General features: G+C 38.9%; 1 protein-coding gene across 1 annotated transcript in view; it reads right to left on the bottom strand.

Annotated features, from left to right (window-relative positions):
* LOC125817474 (uncharacterized) overlaps positions 1-18,881 on the bottom strand; it is a 32,042-nt gene that overhangs the window by 3,516 nt on the left and 9,645 nt on the right. The window contains exons 9-10 of the mRNA XM_049497010.1: positions 1,112-1,224; positions 929-989 (exon numbers count right to left, since the gene is read on the bottom strand). Coding sequence (XP_049352967.1) covers positions 929-989; positions 1,112-1,224 — 174 coding nt within the window. The remainder of the gene's footprint in view (positions 1-928; positions 990-1,111; positions 1,225-18,881) is intronic.

Genomic DNA, 18,881 nt, shown 5'->3' on the forward strand with positions numbered 1-18,881 from the left:
AAACAATTTCTTCCGATAGGCTTTAGGCAAGAAAATCAACTATCAAATACTTGTTGGATTAACATTTTTATTTGCTTTTATTAGCTTAATCCCTTGACTTATTTAATTATTTTTAATTTTTAAAGAATCAATAATTTATTTTTCTTTTGTAATTGTGCTATGTTAATTGAGAATCCATTTTTCAACTATTCTTGGAATCACTTTCTTTTGACATTGTGTTATAGTAATCAGTTCTCTTCTAATTCTTCTGTTGTTCGTCACTTTTTCTATATATTCAAATAGTTTTTCTAAACTGTCAAACACTTGTCTTTTGATGTAATGTTTCATAGCTATTGCATCAGTGACGTTTTTATGATAGAATACGCTATCAAAGTCATTCAAAAAAGTTCTATTAAAGAAAACAATAACAAAGTTTGTGGGGCAGGGTGAGGCGGGTTTAAGCAGGGCGGTGCGGGTTGAAAAGAGAAAATTATGTTATGTGGGGTGGGGTGGGGCGGGTAGAAGTCTTTGCGGGTTTTCCCCACAACAGCCCCACCCCATTGTCACCCCTACCATCAAGAGATTCTCAAAACCACAAGGAAAATTGGGATTGCAAACACCATCTGCCCAATAGTCTCAGCACTATGATCATACTTCAAATTAAAAAGTTACGCTTTTAATGTTGAACAGAATATGTAGCTTCATTGAAAAACTACTCAGATAAGAATCAACTAGGACTCAAAAGAAGCATTCATGACAAGACGATAAAGAGGCCAAACTCATGTTTTCCTTTCTCAAGTTTACTGTTCGGCTGCCATTGTTTATTTCTCATGTAGAAGACAATGGCATTATTGGAAATTGAAGGTTTTATCAATTTATGCAATCGGCAGTGCAATGGATGAAACAAAATTTTGTACTCCAAGGGAAAAGAGGAAGGCTAAGTCCTTACTGCTAGACTTTCAGCAACAAGCTTGATACTTCGAATGATTGAGGCTTCACTGGTAAAATGCCTGCACAGGAAACCAGGAGTTCAACAAATGGCCATCAGAGAAGTTCCGTAAATAGTACAAAGAGGTATTAAAAGCTAGGCTACGACCTTTCTTTCTCAAAAAAAGAAAGAACTAACCACTACCTGTTATCAGTCAGACCTCCCGTGCTTTCCAGTAATTCAGGTGCAGTAGAAAGTTCAGAAAGTGTTGCTGCAGTGATTCTCAACCTTGAAAAGTGTTCATGCTCCCAGGCTACCTACACCACTTAGTAGCTTTAGCAAAGTAAAGAGACTAGACATTTCACACAAAAACAATTAAACAAGTAAAGAAGGTATATCTGACTATTTTAGAAACCAGTAAGAACAAGCAGCTTTAACAGGGAGACTATAGAGACTATTCAGGTTAAGTGCGATGCGTAATCTCTAGTCTACTGAATGTGACTTCACGTAGTAGTCAATAAAATAGCTTAGAACAAGGTCTCTAGCTAGTTTACGTTACACAACAAAAACTGAAACTGTCAAAAACTTCAATGCAAATTACCATCTGTAACCATCGATAAGGGCTTAACTTCTATCTATGACAAAATTACGGTTATGATGCATAAGAAATCATAAAAGCATTTCTAGAACTTCGCAACAAGGAAACGGGAAAAAAAATCTTCCATTTCCTCAACTTCATGCTCATTCCTCATCCAAATCGAAAGAAGGCTACTTAGCAGACTAAATTTGGATAGGAAGTCTGAAAAAATAATGGTATTCACTATTAAGTCTACTTTTTTCCTTGTCCTTTGAAAGTAAAAAGAGCAATTGAGTAGACTACCTTAAGCAATTCTTGTTATTCATATTCTTTTTCAGTTGAAGTTCCTATATTGATAAGTTTTCCTGAGGCTGAAGAAGATCCAGGGGAAAGGTCTGAGATCGAAAGAGCCTTGGATCAATTTGAATTGGCCAAAATTAGAGAACGGAAAGGTCACTTGACTGAACAGATTTAGCCCTTTTATTGAATCAGAGAAGGCACGACAAGTTAGAAGATTGTGAACCATATTCAACTTTAAGGCATTTCGTTGCACTTCAATCGCCTGGGCCGGAGGATCCAATTTATCAAAATTCTCGTTTATGAATTGGAATGACCTATGTTGTAATAGTGGAGAGAAGGTGAACCAGCTTCCTTTGGTCGCCTCTCCCATCTAGTCAAGTAGCTTTTTACTCCTTAAGCTGCTACGTGGCCTATTGGGAGCTTTTGTCATAGTGGAAGTTTCTACTTCACGTCTTAAGCCCTTAACTTCATTAGAAAGTGGAGTTGTCTAGTTATGAGTATCTTTTACGTCACAGGCCACATAGTCTGCAACATCTTCCATTGCATCACATTCGTGAGGGCTGAGTCTCCTTTCTTGAGCGATCACCTTTACTCGTTGGCAGAATGTCTTGACGTGTGCATCTAGTTTGTTGAGGTGACACTCCGCTCTGCAATGGGGATTAGGTGAACACATTTGGAATTATAAGCCAGCATGGGAGAGTAGGTTAAAGGAGAGTGTTACTTGAGGATGTCAGTGATGAGCAGGTTGACTGGGGGTGGTCATTTCGGGGCAAGAAATGCGATTAATAACATCTTCTCAGATTCTTCCATCAAGGTCAGTGTCAGTCTATTCATGTACATGGTAATATGGAAGCTGGTTAAAAAGAAGTATGGAGATGATACTATCCGCGTAAGATCAGATGTGAAGGCTACTCAGGAAAACACGCTGCATAGAAAGCCTTTTGCTATGGTTATTTTGTTTTGCCTTGAAGTTTTATTTCAATATGGTAAACTACGCATTTCATAAAGTTCAAACAAATAATTAGAGCCCGTTTGGATTGGCTTAAAAAAAGTAGCTTCTAAGTCGAAAATAAAAAGTCAAACTTAAATGACTTTTGGTTTTTAACTTATTTTAACCTTGCCAAACACTTCCTAACTTATTTTAAGTCATTTTTGACTTCTTTTAAGTTATTTTTATATTTGTCAAACACTTTCAGAAGTCAAAAACTGACTTAAAAGTAGGTTAGACCAACTTTTAAGCCAATCTAAACACCCTCAGTCTCAAAGACAAAGATGTCTCAAGGACAAAAAAGGAGGGTGAGGCAACTATCAGTATTGATCACTAAGTGACTAAAATTGCACAAATTGTTCAAGCAACCACTGCATATGCACAAAGCCATGAATTGTCAATGAGATTGGAGATTGTGACCAAACTGTACATTAAATACAAATCTCATTCTGTTATCATCATTGTTGCCACAATAACTACTTCTATCACACCCAAGGGCAGCTTCAAACCAAAATAACCAACTTTTACATTATCAAAAACAATGACAATGGATTCATTCGAGTGAAACAATTGTTGATTTCATTGGAGAGGAAAGCAGTAAGCTTGTATGGTCCAAAAGGTATGCTATGTAGCTTTTAGTGAAAATTTGTGCAACTTCACACAACAAAACGAAAATTGTACCACCACAACGGAAAGCAGTCTACAAACTTCAAATTGCAGACAGAACCCAAAAAATAAATTAAGCATCATTTTCTAATGTAAGGTCTGAAGCTCTAGAATTGGTCCAAGGTTTGAGAATAACCAATCAACCACAAACCAGTTGAGTTGGCTATATACAGTGTTTTGGACGGCGAAAGGCGACAAGGGCCTGCCTCGCCTCGCGGCGAGGCGCTCGCCTTTTTGAATTGAGGCGCCAATTAATACCAAAAATTTAAATAAATGGATGATTACAAAAAAACCATCCCTGATTTAAATACTAAATGCTCCCAGGCACTTTTCCCTAGGTGGATTCTAGAGATCCCTTCTGGGTGTCTAGAGATCCCTTTTCCAGTGGTTCTCTGCCATCGGAATCTCTTCCCTCTCTTGCCTTTTTTTTCAGGTAGCATTTAGAACATGGAGAACAGGTTGTACTTCAAACGGGGGGAAATCTTATGATCTTACCGAGTCAATATCTGCTTCAGAGAGATGGTTTGAGTTGGTGGAGAGTACCAGGATGTCTATCAGGCGTATGATATTGAGTAGGGGAGCTTTACTTTGGTTATGCAAAAGATTAAGGGAAGCTTCTGAAAGCAGGGAGGAAAACTTCAAAACATGGAGATGCAGAGACATTTCAACATATATTTATTGCTCCCTGAAGTTCAACAAGTATGAGCGATTTATTTCTGTTATTAATGGGTAGAGTAGATCAGTAATTATTATTCCAGAAAATACATTTAATGAGGGATGGGGGAGTCTGGTAACAAGAGTGGAAAACTTCATTGAGAGAAAAGTAGAGAAGAAAGGGGAATTTATTACAAAAAGGGAATTAAATCTCAATACAATTGTTGGGAAGGGGGATTACAAGGGAGCTCTGCACAATGGTAAATGGAGCAAGAGAGAAACGAATGTAGCCAGTGAGAATTCAATGCTGACGGTGTCTTTGGATGTAGATGACAGCAACCTGTTACGAAGATGTCTTGTTGGCAGGTTTTGTGGAGAAGGAGATGTGCCAATTTGAAATGAAGTGCGCAGATGGGCCCAACAAACGTGGAAAAGAGCTCATAATGTTCAGGTGTACGACATGAGTGGCTTCCTCTTCCTCTTCCTCTTCGAATTTCAGACCAGAAGGATGGCTGAACATGTTATCATAGGTGAATGGAAGAGACAAGGTGTGACTTTGAAGCTTGAATGGCGGTCTCCAACGGTAGGAGCCTTCCCAGATGAAAAAAGGTTTGATTGGTTTTGGATTAGGGTTTTAGGGCTACCATTGCAGCTCTGGAACAACAAGGTGATGGAAAAGATTGGTGATGAATGTGGGGGATGGCTAGAAACTGAAAAGGAGACAGAAATCAAAAATCATATGAGATGGGCAAGAATCAGAGTTAGAGGACCAAGGGAGAAGATCCCCCATGAAGATTGAGATCATCGATAATGGTTTGATATACTCACTGCATGTATGGGTGGAGTCGCCGGCGACATATAGATTGATGGAGGTGGAGAAGAGAGCAGATTGGGGTGATAGTGACATACTCCTGGATGGTAGAAAAGACAGACCTATGCTGCTAGAATACAGAGATAGAGTCTTAGAAAGAGGAAAAGGTCCGGCAGCAAAGAAAACAACAGATATCGAGCTTTACAAGGAAGGGGTACAAGAAAAGGACAACAGTCACATGGCTAGTGGAAGTGGGCCCCCTGAGCACACTTTAAATATTGAATAAAACACAAGCCCATCTCACACAACAATTGGGCCTTTCTAGCAAGCCCAAAACTGCTATGTTCACTGAGCCTTTTTCTGATTTCATCAACTCAGATTGAGGAGAAGCAAAACATCCTTTTAACCACTCTATAATGGATTGGGAACTGGGAAAACACATGGAAATGGAAGAAGAAGAACCAAAAACCAGAGAATCGAGGAGGCTCAGGCAGAGGACATGACTCAAGAAGAAGATATCATAGCTTCTAAAGGGGAGACAAATAGTTACTGTATGAGCGGGGGGCAGGGGGGATTCTTCCTTTCTAGAAAGTTTTGAGAATCAGCTGGTCACTTACAATGAACCAGAACCATTGAGCATCGAAGAAAATCTTACGGAAGAGATGATAGAGACAAGGGCTACAATCTGGGTACACCTTAATGTGATCAAATTAGGGCAAGCCTTTGGAGCAGCTATAAAGGGATGTGAAAAAGAGGCTTATGCTTTGTGCATGAAGCTGGATCAAAAGAGATATTTGGAGAGACACGCAGGAAAGGGTAAATCCTCAAATAACAACATTAACACAATTCCAAAAGAGCTCAGGAATTTAATGTTCGATATGAAATTCAAGGATGGCGAACCTAGAATCAGTGGGAGGAGACTAACCATTATGCATAGATGAGGATAAAGATCGTGTCTTGGAATGTGAGGGGACTTAATGACGAAAGAAAGAGGGAGGTGGTAAGAAATCTGATTAATCAATGGAGTGCAGATGTGTATATTTTGGTAGAAACAAAGTTGGGGGGAAATATAGATAGACTCATACATAGTATCTGGGACAATAGATGGGTGGGAGAGATACATTTGGAGGCAGATGGTAGCAGGGGGGGAATAATTATTTTTGGGACAGGAGAGTTTGGAAAGGGGAAATGGTAGAACATGGCAACCAAAACATAACATGTAAAATGTCTGGGGAAATTTCTGATTTCTTTTGGTTTGTAACAGCAGTGTATGCTGATTGTAAAAGAGTGGAAAGAAGAGAGTTATGGGGGGAGCTATATTCAGCGGGGGGAAGGTGTGCAAGACCTTGGGTGGTGGGAGGTGATTTTAATGTAATCAGATATCCCAATGAAAGAACAAACTGTTTCAGAATATATGGAGCAATGTCTGAATTCTCTAAATGCATTGAAGAGATGGAGCTTGTGGATCCTCCTTTATTTGGAGGATCTTATACTTGGAGAAGGGGGGAGAATCATAGAAGTGCCTCAAGAATTGATAGATTCTTATACTCTTCGTCATGGGAAGAGCAGTTTACTCTCATCAAACAGGCAGTATTACCAGAGATAGGATCTGACCACAACCCAAACATGCTATCTTGTGGAGAGTTGAACTTCAAGAAAAAATACTTCAAATTTGAAAGTTGGTGGCTGAGGGTAGAAGGGTTCAAAGGAAAGGTACAACAGTGGTGGGAAGCTTTTGTTGTTAAGAGGAGGCCTGACTATATTTTAGCTGAGAAACTGAAGTTGCTAAAAGAAAAGTCAAAAGAGGGGAGTAGAAATAACAGGGGCAATTGGAAACAAAGAAAGGATGACATTTTAAACCAGCTTGCAGCCTTGGAAGCAATCCAGGAACAAAGAGCTCTCACAGATGATGAGGCAATGCAAAAATCAAACTTGGCTATAGCGTTTGAAGAAGTTGCAAGAAATGAGGAGATAGCTTGGAGACAAAGATCAAGAATTCAATGGTTGAAACAGGGAGACAAAAATACAAAATACTTCCATAGGATAGCTACAGCTCACAAAAGGGTAAACTCCATAGATACCTTGAAGGTGGATGGTATGGAGGTGACAGATGCAGAGGAGATCAAAGAAGCTATTCAAAATTACTACAAGAACATGTATAAGGAGGTAGAAGAGTGGAGGCCAGAATTAGTGTTACATGAAGCAACAAGGATATCTGCAGAAGAACAGGAGGAGGTACAAAGACAATTTGAAGAGGATGAAATCTTAGAAGGCATTAAATTGTGTGCTATGGAGAAGGCACCAGGCCAGATGGATTCCCTATGTCCTTTTATCTGGCTTTTTGGGAACATATGAAGGAGGACATCCTACAGACTCTCCAATATTTTTATGAATATCAGAAGTTCGAGAAAAGCCTCAATGCAACATTCATAGCCTTGATCCCAAAGAAGGTTGGAGCTTCATAGTTGAAAGATTTCAAACCTATAAGCCTCATAGGTGGAATATATAAAATTGTGGCAAAGATACTGGCTGAAAGACTCAAGAAGGTGGTTAACAATTTAGCTAACAAGCATCAGATGGCATTTATAAAAGGAAGACAAAGCATGGATGCAGCCCTAATTGCTAGTGAGTGTGTGGACTCAAGACTTAAAGGGGCAAAAGCAGGTGTCATGTGTAAGCTAGACATAGAAAAAGCCTATGATCATGTCAACTAGAGATTCTTGTTGAATACTCAGAGACAAATGGGCTTTGGTGAGAAATGATTGAAATGGATTGACTTTTGCATTAAAAGTGTCAAGTTCTCTAACCTGTAGGTTTTTTTGGTTCTGAAAGGGGCAAATGGAGGGATTTGATAGCATGATGAGGATAGCATTACAGATTAGATGGATTAAAGGGTTTGAGATAGGAGATAGCAGAGGGGAAATAATGGAGGTATGTCACCTAGAGTATGCAGATGATGCAGTGGTATTTTGTGAGCCAAAGGTGGAACAAATAGGTTACATCAGAATGATTTTGACTATTTTTGAAGCTTCTTCTGGCTTGAAAGTTAACTGGGGAAAAACCAGTTTGTTCCAATAAAGGAGGTGCCAAATATCCAAAATCTTGCAATCATTTTAGGGTGTAAAGTTGAAAATATGCCAACTACATACCTTGGTATGCCTCTGGGCAGTGAACACAAGGCAGAGGAAATTTGGGATGTACATATCACTAGGAGGGAGGCTCATCCTTATCAACTTTGTACTTGATGCACTTCCTACGTATGTAATGTCTCTATTTCCCATACCTCCCAAAGTTATGAAAAAGATGGACAGACTTAGGAGGGATTTTTTGTGGCGTGGTTGTAAAGAGGGCAAAGGATATAAACTGGTCAATTGGCAGACAACAATGCACAGTAGAGAACAAGGTGGTTTGGGCATCAGAAATCCGAGAGCACAGAACAATAGTTTATTGATGAAATGGCTCTGGAGATACAATAGGAAGGATCATGCATTATGGAGGGAGGTAATTAGACACAAGTTTGGTGAACTCAACCCATGGTGTACCAATGTGAGCACTGATACTGATGGAGTTGGAGCCTGGAAGACCATTAGAGCTCTATGGCCCAAATTGGAAAGGAACTTGCAGAAGAGAGTTGGAGATGGGAAAAGAATAAAATTCTGGAAGGATGCTTGGAAGGAGCAAAGTCCATTAATGGAGATTTTTCCACGCCTGTTTATTCTAAGCAACAACCCAGATGGCACCATTTATGATAAGTGGAGTGCACAAGGATGGAACTTATCTTCAGGAGATTGCTAAATGACTGGGAGATTGATAGAGTAGCCGATTTGCTAAATAGGATTGATGATTTCAATGGCACTACTGCTGAACCAGATACATTAAGATGGAAACACAATATTGATGGGCAATTCTCTGTTAAAAGGGTTTATAAGAGGGAAGAAAGGGTACAGTGTAGGGGCAACCAAAATTATGGAGAAACTTATGGAATAGTCCATCCCCAACCAAGGTAAAATGCTTTACTTGGTTGGTGGTTAAAAGAGCATGCCTGACACAAGAAGTTTTGAAGAAAAAAGGGGCCATCATAGTTTTCAGGTGCTTCTTATGCAATGAGACAAATGAAACAAACAGTCATCTATTTATGCACTGCACTTTTACAACACAACTTTGGTCTCTATTTTTCAACATAACAAAGACAGGTTGGACTATGCCGGAGCATACTGCAGATTTGCTTAGTCGCTGGATGAAAAGAGGAGGCAGCAAAAGTCAAAAGAAGTGGAGGAGGATCATCCCAAAATGCATCTGGTGGACAGTTTGGAGAGAGAGAAATGGGAGGTGTTATGAAGATAGATCCAATTCCATCCAGAAAGTTAAATGGAGTTGTATAATATCTTTCTACTTTTGGTGTAAAGAAGTAGGTTTATAGTCAGTTTGTAGATTTATTAAGACCTCTGTAAGTATCTTCTTTTCTAGTTTTTTTTTTATCTAACACTTTTTGATGGTGTCCAGCATGTCCTTAATGCTGAGGAATACACATTTACCAGTTTTAAAAAAAACGCCAGTTGAAGTTTGTATTAGTTTAATTTTTATTATTTATTTAATAGCTAATTTTATGAGATAAATATTTTAATTAATGCAAATATATATTTATATTTGGGTAGGTATTTGTATTTAAATTAAAGTATTATATACGTCACAAATGTATTATCAAGTTAACAAGATCTTCAAACGTCAAAATATATTATTTTAAAATGTTCCGAGTTCTTTTTTTTCCAAAAAAAAATTCACAACAAATGTGAAAATATGTAAATATATAAAATATAGTTGTTTTCTTCATATATTCATTTGACATCTAAACAATTTAACTTAGAATACACATGCATAGCACATCTGTTAGATGACAAGAAAAATACAAAACAAATAATGTCTATAGGATAATATTAGTGAGATAAAACTAATTACATGATTGAACCTCATCAAATTGAAATAAATATATACATTATTGCATTTAACTAATAAAAAATTTCAGTGACCATCTTCATAGGTTTGCGTGAAAAAGACATATATATGACAATCCACATTGAACATTCACAAAAAAATCTGCAATATTATTTTTTGTTAAGCTTATTATTCAAATCTTCGCTTAAATAAGCAATACTATATTTACTATAACATATATTTTTGGAATTGGTAATCACGTGCGTTAGAAAACTAGTTGCATATATAAATATCCAAAATATCAATAACAATAACATTCATTAGCAAATGTTTCAATTCAAAAACTAATAGTAGATATTAAAAGTCTAGAACTTGACTCAATAATTCATAAGACAATTGACAAGCAATACTAAAACTCTAAAAGCAATACTCCAATGTCCTTTTTGTTACCATCATACGCCATTGAATCCACTATTTATGGACAAACAAATATTATATAAATTAGTATAAAACTAAATTGAGTAGGGAAGAAATAAATATAGAAGGATTGAATTTTTTATTTTTAGAATGGTAGTCAGTTTAGTAGCTACAAATTGAAAAAGAAAAATAGAGTCCTGCACCGCTGCTTGAAAAACAGAGTAGAGAACAGAAGAAGTGAAGAAGAACAAAAGAAGAAGAAGAGAACAACTGAAGAAGGAAAAAAAAATGTACTTGAGAGAATCCCACCTCGTGGCGCAAAGGTCTGAGTAGCAGTGAAGGTCTGATCCTCTCGAAGGCTAAAGAGTCGCGATAGAAGAGGAGAAGAGATCGCGCAAGTCGCAATAGAGAGAAGAGGAGCCTAGGTTTGCAAAAACACCAAAAAAAAAACCCTATTTTTTTGCTTTAAATTATTAAATCAAACCTTTTATTATTAAAAAAACAAAAAGGCAACGCATGTCGCCTCGCCTTGCCATGTCGGCTCTCGCCTTTCGGTCGCCATTGCTCGCCTTTCTGAAATCGCATCGCCACGCGTATAATAGGCGACGAGGCCTCGCCTCTCACCTTTGGTGACATGGCGAGTGCCTTTCATAATACTAGTAACAACTGGAGTTTCAAGTCTTGGAATGAAATTCCATCAATTTCATTCGTCCCGAAATGTGGAATTTGATCTCGGAGTGTTGTTTTCTGTTTTGGAGTGGTTTTGTGGATTTGATGCCTTGAGTTAGTAGTTTAGATGAATTTAGACCTTAAGTTGACTTTGGTCAACGTTTGGAGTTCAGATGCTCGGATCATATTTCGACAAATTCCATTGGATTTGGGGATGATTTTAGTCCTAGGTGAGATTTTGGCTGAATTTTCAGAGGTTTTGGGGATAGTTTGGTATTTTGAGTGTAAAGCTAGTTTATTGCGACTTTCACGGGTTTAGTATCAAGGAGACCTTAAATTCGTGTTTTGATGGTTCTATTGAGTCCGGGGCGTCAAGTTTAGTTGGGGAGCATATCCGGTTTGTATACTCAGGGTTTCTAACGAATCTCTAGGGTCTATGTGATGATTTTGTAGTGTAGGTCATTTTGTTCTTCGCGATCGCATGGAGTTATTTTTGTGGTCGCCGCGATCGCGTGAATTTTATCATGATCGCGTAGGTCTACTTTTCTTGGTCATCATGATCACGTGAAGCCTACACAATCACGATGACTAGGAAAAATAGACCTACACAATCGCAACAAAACTCACACGATCACAACGACCACAAAATAACTCCATGCAGTCGCAAACAATGAAATGACCTGCACCAGAAATCAACAATATCACACAAGGCACAAAATCACTGAATGGACCTCCGAGATTCGTTCAGAACCCTAAGTATACAAACCAGAATGCTCCCCAACTAAACTCAATGTCCCGAACTCAATGGAACATCAAATTTGAGGTATCCTTGATCCTAAACCCGTGAAAGTCACAATAGCTTAACTTAACGCTCAAACATATCAAAATGCCCTTGGAACCTCTGAAAATTCAATCAAAAATTATCTCGCGAATCTAATGGAATTGTCAGAATTTTTATCCAAACTCCATATGTTGACCAAAGTCAACTCAAGGTCTATATTCACTTAAACTTCCAATTCAAAACCACTCTAAAACGACTACACACCGAGACCACATTCCAGGACTAACGGAATTCCATTTCAAAACTCCGGTTGTCATCAAAAACCTCTTTTGACAACTTTAAACCTTCCAAAAAACTATAACTTTTCAATCAAATTTCAAAATCAACTTCATAAACTGATCAAACATGAGTCCGGGCAACTATTGGGAGGGGTAAAACGGTAATTTTCCAAAAATGACTTTTCGAATCATTACACAAGTTCTTAGAACTCCATCTATGAGCTTCGCAGCGTGTCCTGATTCTTGGATAAAAGATGAGAATTGTGGTAGGTTGATGGTTAGTGTAAAAATTGTCTAAATAAGATAAACCCTGTGAATGCAGTCAAATTTGAGTGGAACGTACTGTATGGAGTGCAATGGATACAAAGATTTATATAACCAGTGTTATGAAAGGCGCTCGCCATGTCGCCAAAGGCGAGAGGCGAGGCGAGGCGAGGTGAGGCGAGGCGAGGCGAGGTGAGGCGAGGCCTCGTCGCCTATTATAGGCATGGCGATGCGATTTCATAAAGGCGAGCAATGGCGACCGAAAGGCAAGAGTCGACATGGCAAGGCGAGGTGACATGCGTTGCTTTTTTGTTTTTTATAATAAAAGGTCTGAATTAATAATTAAAAGCAAAAATTAGGGTTTTTTTTTGTGTTTTTGCGAACCTGGGCTCCTTTTCTCTCTATTGCGACCTGCACGATCTCTTCTCCTCTTCCATTGCGATTCTCTGGCCTTCGAGAGGACGAGACCTTCGCTGCTACTCAAACCTTTGCGTCACGAGTTGGGATTTTCTCAAGTACATTCTTCTTCGTTTTTCTCCTCCTTCAGTTGTTCTCTTCTTCTTCACTTCTTCTGTTCTCTTCTTCTTCTCTACTCTGTTTTTCAAGCAGTGGTGCAGGGTTCTGTTTTTCTTTTTCAATTTGTAGCTATTGAACTGACTACCATTCTGTTTCTGCCTATATTTTTTATAAAAAAAAATCGATCCTTCTATATTTATTTCTTCCCAACTCAATTTTGTTTTATACTACTTAATATAATATTTGATTGTCCATAAATAGTGGATTCAATGGCGTATGATGGTAACAAAAAGGACATTGGAGTATTGCTTTTAGAGTTCTAGTATTGTTTGTCAATTATCTTATGAATTATTGAGTCAAGTTCTAGACTTTCAATATCTACTATTAATTTTTGAATTGAAATATTTGCTAATGAATGTTATTGTTATTGAGATTTTGGATATTTATATATGTAATTAAATATTTTAAAATTTTTGTATTAATTGGTGCCTCAATTCAGAAAGGTGAGCGCCTCGCCGCGAGGCGAGGCAGGCCCTTGTCACCTTTTGCCGTCCAAAACACTCGTTGTTAACCAAAAACCACTTTTAACAACTTTAAACCTTTCAAAACTACAACTTTTCAATCAAATTTCAAAATCAACTTCATAAACTAATCAAACATGACTCGGGGCAACTATCAAAAGGGGTAAAATGATAATTTTCTGAAAATTTCCAAAAATGACCTTCCGATTCATTACATTATCCACCACTAAAAATCATGTTCGTCCTCGAACATACAATAAAAGAAAGTATTTGAAGCCTCAAAAAGTTAGGGATATTTGGCGCGCATGTCAGACTCCGTCTCCCAAGTCGCCTCTCCAATTGAATGGTGCTTTCACTACACCTTCATCGAAGCAATTTCCTTTGACCTTAACTTTTGAACCTGCCTATCCAAAATAGCTATAGGTTCCCTCCTCGAATGACGAGTCTTAACCCAAAACCACATAATCAAGTGAAATCACATGGGACTCATCAGGCACATCAAAGCATGGAGATTCGGATATTCATATCTTAAGGACTCTAACATACTAGTGATATCCTCATCTTCATAAGGATAATGAGGATATTCATGTTTACACCAAAAATAGAAAAGAGCTGAACATTTCAACTTCATCTTCTCCATAGAGCAGCTCTTGTTCTCAAAACATCTTTGATTCCTTTCCAGCCAAATAGTCCACCAAATGCAGGCTGGGACTATCTTCCATCTCTCCCTGTGCCTCGACTGATTTCCATCCTGATTCTAGCATGCCAAAGCTTCCTTTATGTTTCCTGGCATAGACCAACTGATGCCCCTTTTATTGATGAAAATTTGCCAAAGTTTCACCGTCTCCTTACAGTGTAAAAAGAGATGATTTATTGTCTCTGTATCACATTCACAAAAAAAAACATCTGGAGCACAAATCGAGGCCCTTCTTCATACGGTTATCCTGTGTGAGAACAACCTGTTTTGCTAAGAGCCAAGTAAAACAGGCCACCTTGAAGGGCACCTTAACTTTCCAGATCATTTTCCATGGCCAGTAGCTTGATTGAGTGTGTGTCCTCTGTGAGTTTCTGTAAGCTGTTCCAACTGAGAATCTCCCCTGTGTATCTGGAGCCCATAACAGTTTGTCTTCTCTGTTACTGAGTTCCTTGTATCGTTCCAGGATATTTAGAAATTCAACCATTCTATTCACCTCCCAATCATTTAAAGGTCTTCTGAACTTTAAATTCCAACCTTGAGCATCTCTCATTTCTTTGACCAGTGGCCACTTTCTGTAGACTCAAGCTGAATAGGTCAGGGAAACTAGCTTTAAGTGAAGCTTGTCCTGCCCAAACTTCCTCCCAAAATAGAGTTTTTCAACCATCTCCTATCTTAATTGTGCACTTGTTTATAAGTTTTGGCCATAGATTCCTGATTGTCCTCCACACTCCGGTGCCATATGGTTGTGTTGCTATGTTGCTGATCCACCTTGTCTCCATTCCATATCTAGCCTTAATGGTATCTTTCCACAGCGACTGTTCTTGTGATGCAAATCTCCACAGCCATTTCATTAGCAGGCTGTGGTTTTGTATTTTCAGATTCCTTGTTCCTAGTCCCCCTTCTTTCTTGCTGACTAAAACTTCATTCCACTTGACCAAGTGAAACTTGTGCTTATTTGGATCGCAGTTTCCTTGCCAAAGAAAATTTCTTCTAATGGCATCTAATCTGTCTCTTACACTTGCTGGCATAGGGTACACCGACATCATGTAGGTAGGGAAAGCATCAAGAACACTGTTGATGAGAGTATCTCTGCCACCCAGGGATAAATACTGACTTTTCCAATTGGCAAGCTTCTTCTCGTTTTTCTCCAGTACATTGTTCCATATGCCTTTTGATTTGCTCTTATCTCCTAGAGGCATTCCCAAATATATTGTGGGCAGCTCCCCTATCTTTCCTCCCAGAATATTTGCCAGACTGTCAATTCTAGGTACCTCATTGACTGGATAGATGTAACTTTTGCCCCAATTAATGTGTAGACCTGAAGTTGCTTTAAACAATATCAATATTATTCTTAAAAACTTCAGTTGACTGATGTCTGCATCACAAAATATTAGCGTGTCATCTGCATAATGGAGATGTGAGATGGCAAGACTCTGTCTATCCTCCATGTTTGCATTGAAACCCCTTATCCAGCTGTTTGTCTGGGTTGTTCTTAGCATATCATTGAGACCCTCCATTGCCAAGATAAAGAGAAAAGGAGATAATGGATCCCCTTGTCTCAGGCCTCTCTCAGATGAGAAGAAACCTGTGGGAGAGCCATTAATCAAAATTGAAAATTTCACTGTAGTGGTGCAAAATTTGATCCAGTTTATCCATCTTTCCCCAAAACCCATGTTTTCCAAAGTCTTCCATAGGAAACCCCAATTTAAGTGGTCATAGGCTTTCTCTATATCCAGCTTACAAAGAATGCCTGGGACCTTGCTAATTTGCCTCACATCTACACATTCGTTGGCAATCACAATAGCATCCATGATCTTCCTGCCCTTAATAAATGCCATCTGATGTGTATCTACCAGTTTTGAAACAATTTTTTTCAGCCTCTCAGTCAACACTTTTGAGATGATCTTATATATGCTACCTATTAAGCTCATAGGTCTAAAGTCTTTTAATTCTTTGGCCCCCAATTTTTTTGGGATCAAGGCTATGAAGGTGGCATTGAAGCTTCTTTCAAAAATGTTCTGCTTATGAAAGTTCTGAACTGCTGCCACTACTTCTTTGCTTACTATTTCCCAGCAATTGGTGAAGAATGTCATGGTGAATCCATCCGGCCCAGGTGCCTTGTCCCTCGCACATGCCATCACACATTCTTTGATCTCAGCCTCACTAAATTGACTTTCTAGCATTAAGTTATCTTCTTCGCTGATAACAACACCTGATCTATGATTGAATTGAGATCTCCATATCTCTGATTATGTATACAACTTCTGATAAAATTTGACAATCTCCTCCCTGATCACTAATGAGTCCCATGTACACTCACCATCCACCAGAAGTTTGTCTATATTATTATATCTTTTGTGACAGTTTGCAGTTCTGTGAAAAAACTTTGTGTTTTTGTCACCTTCTTTCAACCATATAGCTCTGGACCTTTGTCTCCATGCGACCTCCTCCTTTTTTGCATTTTCCTCAAACTCCACAGTGAGAGTTGTTCTTAGATAGATCTCATCATCAGATAACTGTCTCTGGTCTTGTATTACCTCAAGCTCTGTCAACTGACTTAGGATACTCTGTTTTTGTAGTCCCAGGTTGCCTTGGCTAGTCCTACTCCACTCTTTTAGCTTGCCTTTCAAATATTTTAGTTTGTCAGCTAAAATATAATCTGGTATGCCTCTGCAATGGTGAGATTCCCACCATAACTTTACTTTCTCCTTGAAATTTTCTATCTGCAGCCACCAGTTCTCGAATTTGAAGAAAGAATTTGATCTCCCCCAATTTCCACATTCAAGAATTAAGGGACAGTGATCCGATGTTACTCTATGTAGGACTGATTGCTTGATGTTCCTAAAAGAGTTTTCCCATGCTTCAGAAATCAAAAATCTGTCTAGTCTGGCTGCAACATCATGACCTTCCCCTTTCTTCCAAGTATACTTGTTCCCTGCTAATTGTAAGTCCACTAGCTCCATATCCTCGATGAACTTGGAAAAATCCATCATGGCTTTATTATATCTTGAACAGTTCTTCTTTTCTGAAGGAAATCTAACGGTGTTAAAATCTCCCACCACCACCCAAGGACCTGTGAAAAGTCCTCTTACAGCCCCTAGTTCCCACCAGACCTCCTCTCTTTCTAATGTACTATTTGGAGCGTAAACTCCTGTCATATGCCAACTGAGGTCCTGAGTTTTGCCCACAAATTTACAAGTTATACAGTATGTACCTGTCTCGCATATTTCCCCATCCCACAGTCTGCTATCCCACATTAGAATTATGCCCCCTCTTGTGCCACTAGCTTCTAGTTGCACGTACTTCACCCATCTGTTCGACCATAAATCTTTAATGATCTCCCTTATATCCCCTTGTAATTTCGTCTCCTGAAAGCAGAAAACATCAGCTTTCCAATTGTGTAACAAACTTTTAATCAGGAGTTTCTTCCTGGCATCATTGAGACCCCTCACGTTCCAAGATATGATGTTAACCTTCATTAAATTGGACAATGGTATGTCCCCCCCTGCTTCTCGTGCCGTAGCTGAAAAAATTGTTTCCAGATTCCAACCTCTTCAGTTCCTTTGATCCATTACTTTTGGGAGTCAACGGAATCAGAGCCTTCACTACTTCAATGGGGTTTTGCCTCTTCCCATCTATCTTCATGAACAATTCCTCAACTAACTCCTCGGAGCCGTTAAAATGTACCCCAAATTCTTCAGCCAATTTGAGAACATTCTGTCTAACCCAAAAGGAGACAGCTGCGTGATTATCTGGATCCATGCTGTCAGTTAAATCTGTTGAATTCAGTGGGATAGCTTCTTCTATATTTAGTGCCCCAATTTCTTTTCTTCCTCTATCTACCAGTTTGATTAAATCTCCTCTGTCGTCAATATGTATTATTGACATGGCATCTTCGTCAATTTGGCCCTCAAATTGAAATTCCTCCTCACCACCTTCTTCGCTTGTGTCGAGGTTGATTGAGGGAAGGATCTGCTTTTCTCCACTATTTTGTTGAGGAAAAGTATCGATGATAATCTAATTTGCTTCAGTTTCATCATTTAATCGGTCTCCTAGGCTTTTAATTACAAAAGCCTTTTCAAACCTATTTGCCCATTGGGCCATCGGGTCCTGGCCCAAAATTTTCAAACCCTTTCTTTTGACCTTGCCTTCATTTAAGTTGAGATCATGTGAAGCCCCATGTGCTTCTGTCCAACTACTTCTTCACGTGTGGATTCACAAGTTTGGACAGCTGTGTAATTCAAATTTCCTTGGGACTCAGAGGTTCCCACGTGCCCTGTCACATATGTGCAGACCAAACCTCCCCCTCCTCTTTTGTTGTAGGGTTTCTCTATAAACCGTTGTACAAACATTAGGTTTTCTCTTGGACCTTCAGTTAAAACTCTCGCCAGAGCTTCGATCCAAACTTGGATCCTGAAAATCTTTCCGTCATGTTTCAGCTCCACCACCTTCGGTACTGATATCTCATCTCCTTTTACCTTCAGTCTTGCCCATTTAATATGATTCCGAAGCTCAGTTTCCTCCTCTGTCTGAATCCATTCACCGAAAAGATCGCCTATTTCTTGGAGAATCTTTTGGGACCAGAACTGTAATGGTAATCCTACCAACCTGATCCACAACTTGCTTCAAATTCTCTGTTATCGCATTTGACGTCGACGACCACCAGTTGAGTAGGAATTTGTGATTCTTCCAAAACCAGGTTCCTTTCACGACATGGTCGGCATCCTTCTTTGTGGGTAGTTCAAAGAGAAACTGATTCTGACCCATCTCATAGATGTTGACACCATGAAGATGCTTCCAAGTACTCGTTGACCATTGGCGAATCTCCGACAAGATGACATTTGGGATTTCCTCTGGTAGACTGCCAACCACACACCTAGCCAGTAACTCATTCTGGGTTCTG

This window comes from Solanum verrucosum, unplaced genomic scaffold, assembly GCF_900185275.1.
Source record: "Solanum verrucosum unplaced genomic scaffold, falcon-dt-bn FXZP01000434.1, whole genome shotgun sequence".
Lineage (NCBI taxonomy): Eukaryota > Viridiplantae > Streptophyta > Magnoliopsida > Solanales > Solanaceae > Solanum > Solanum verrucosum.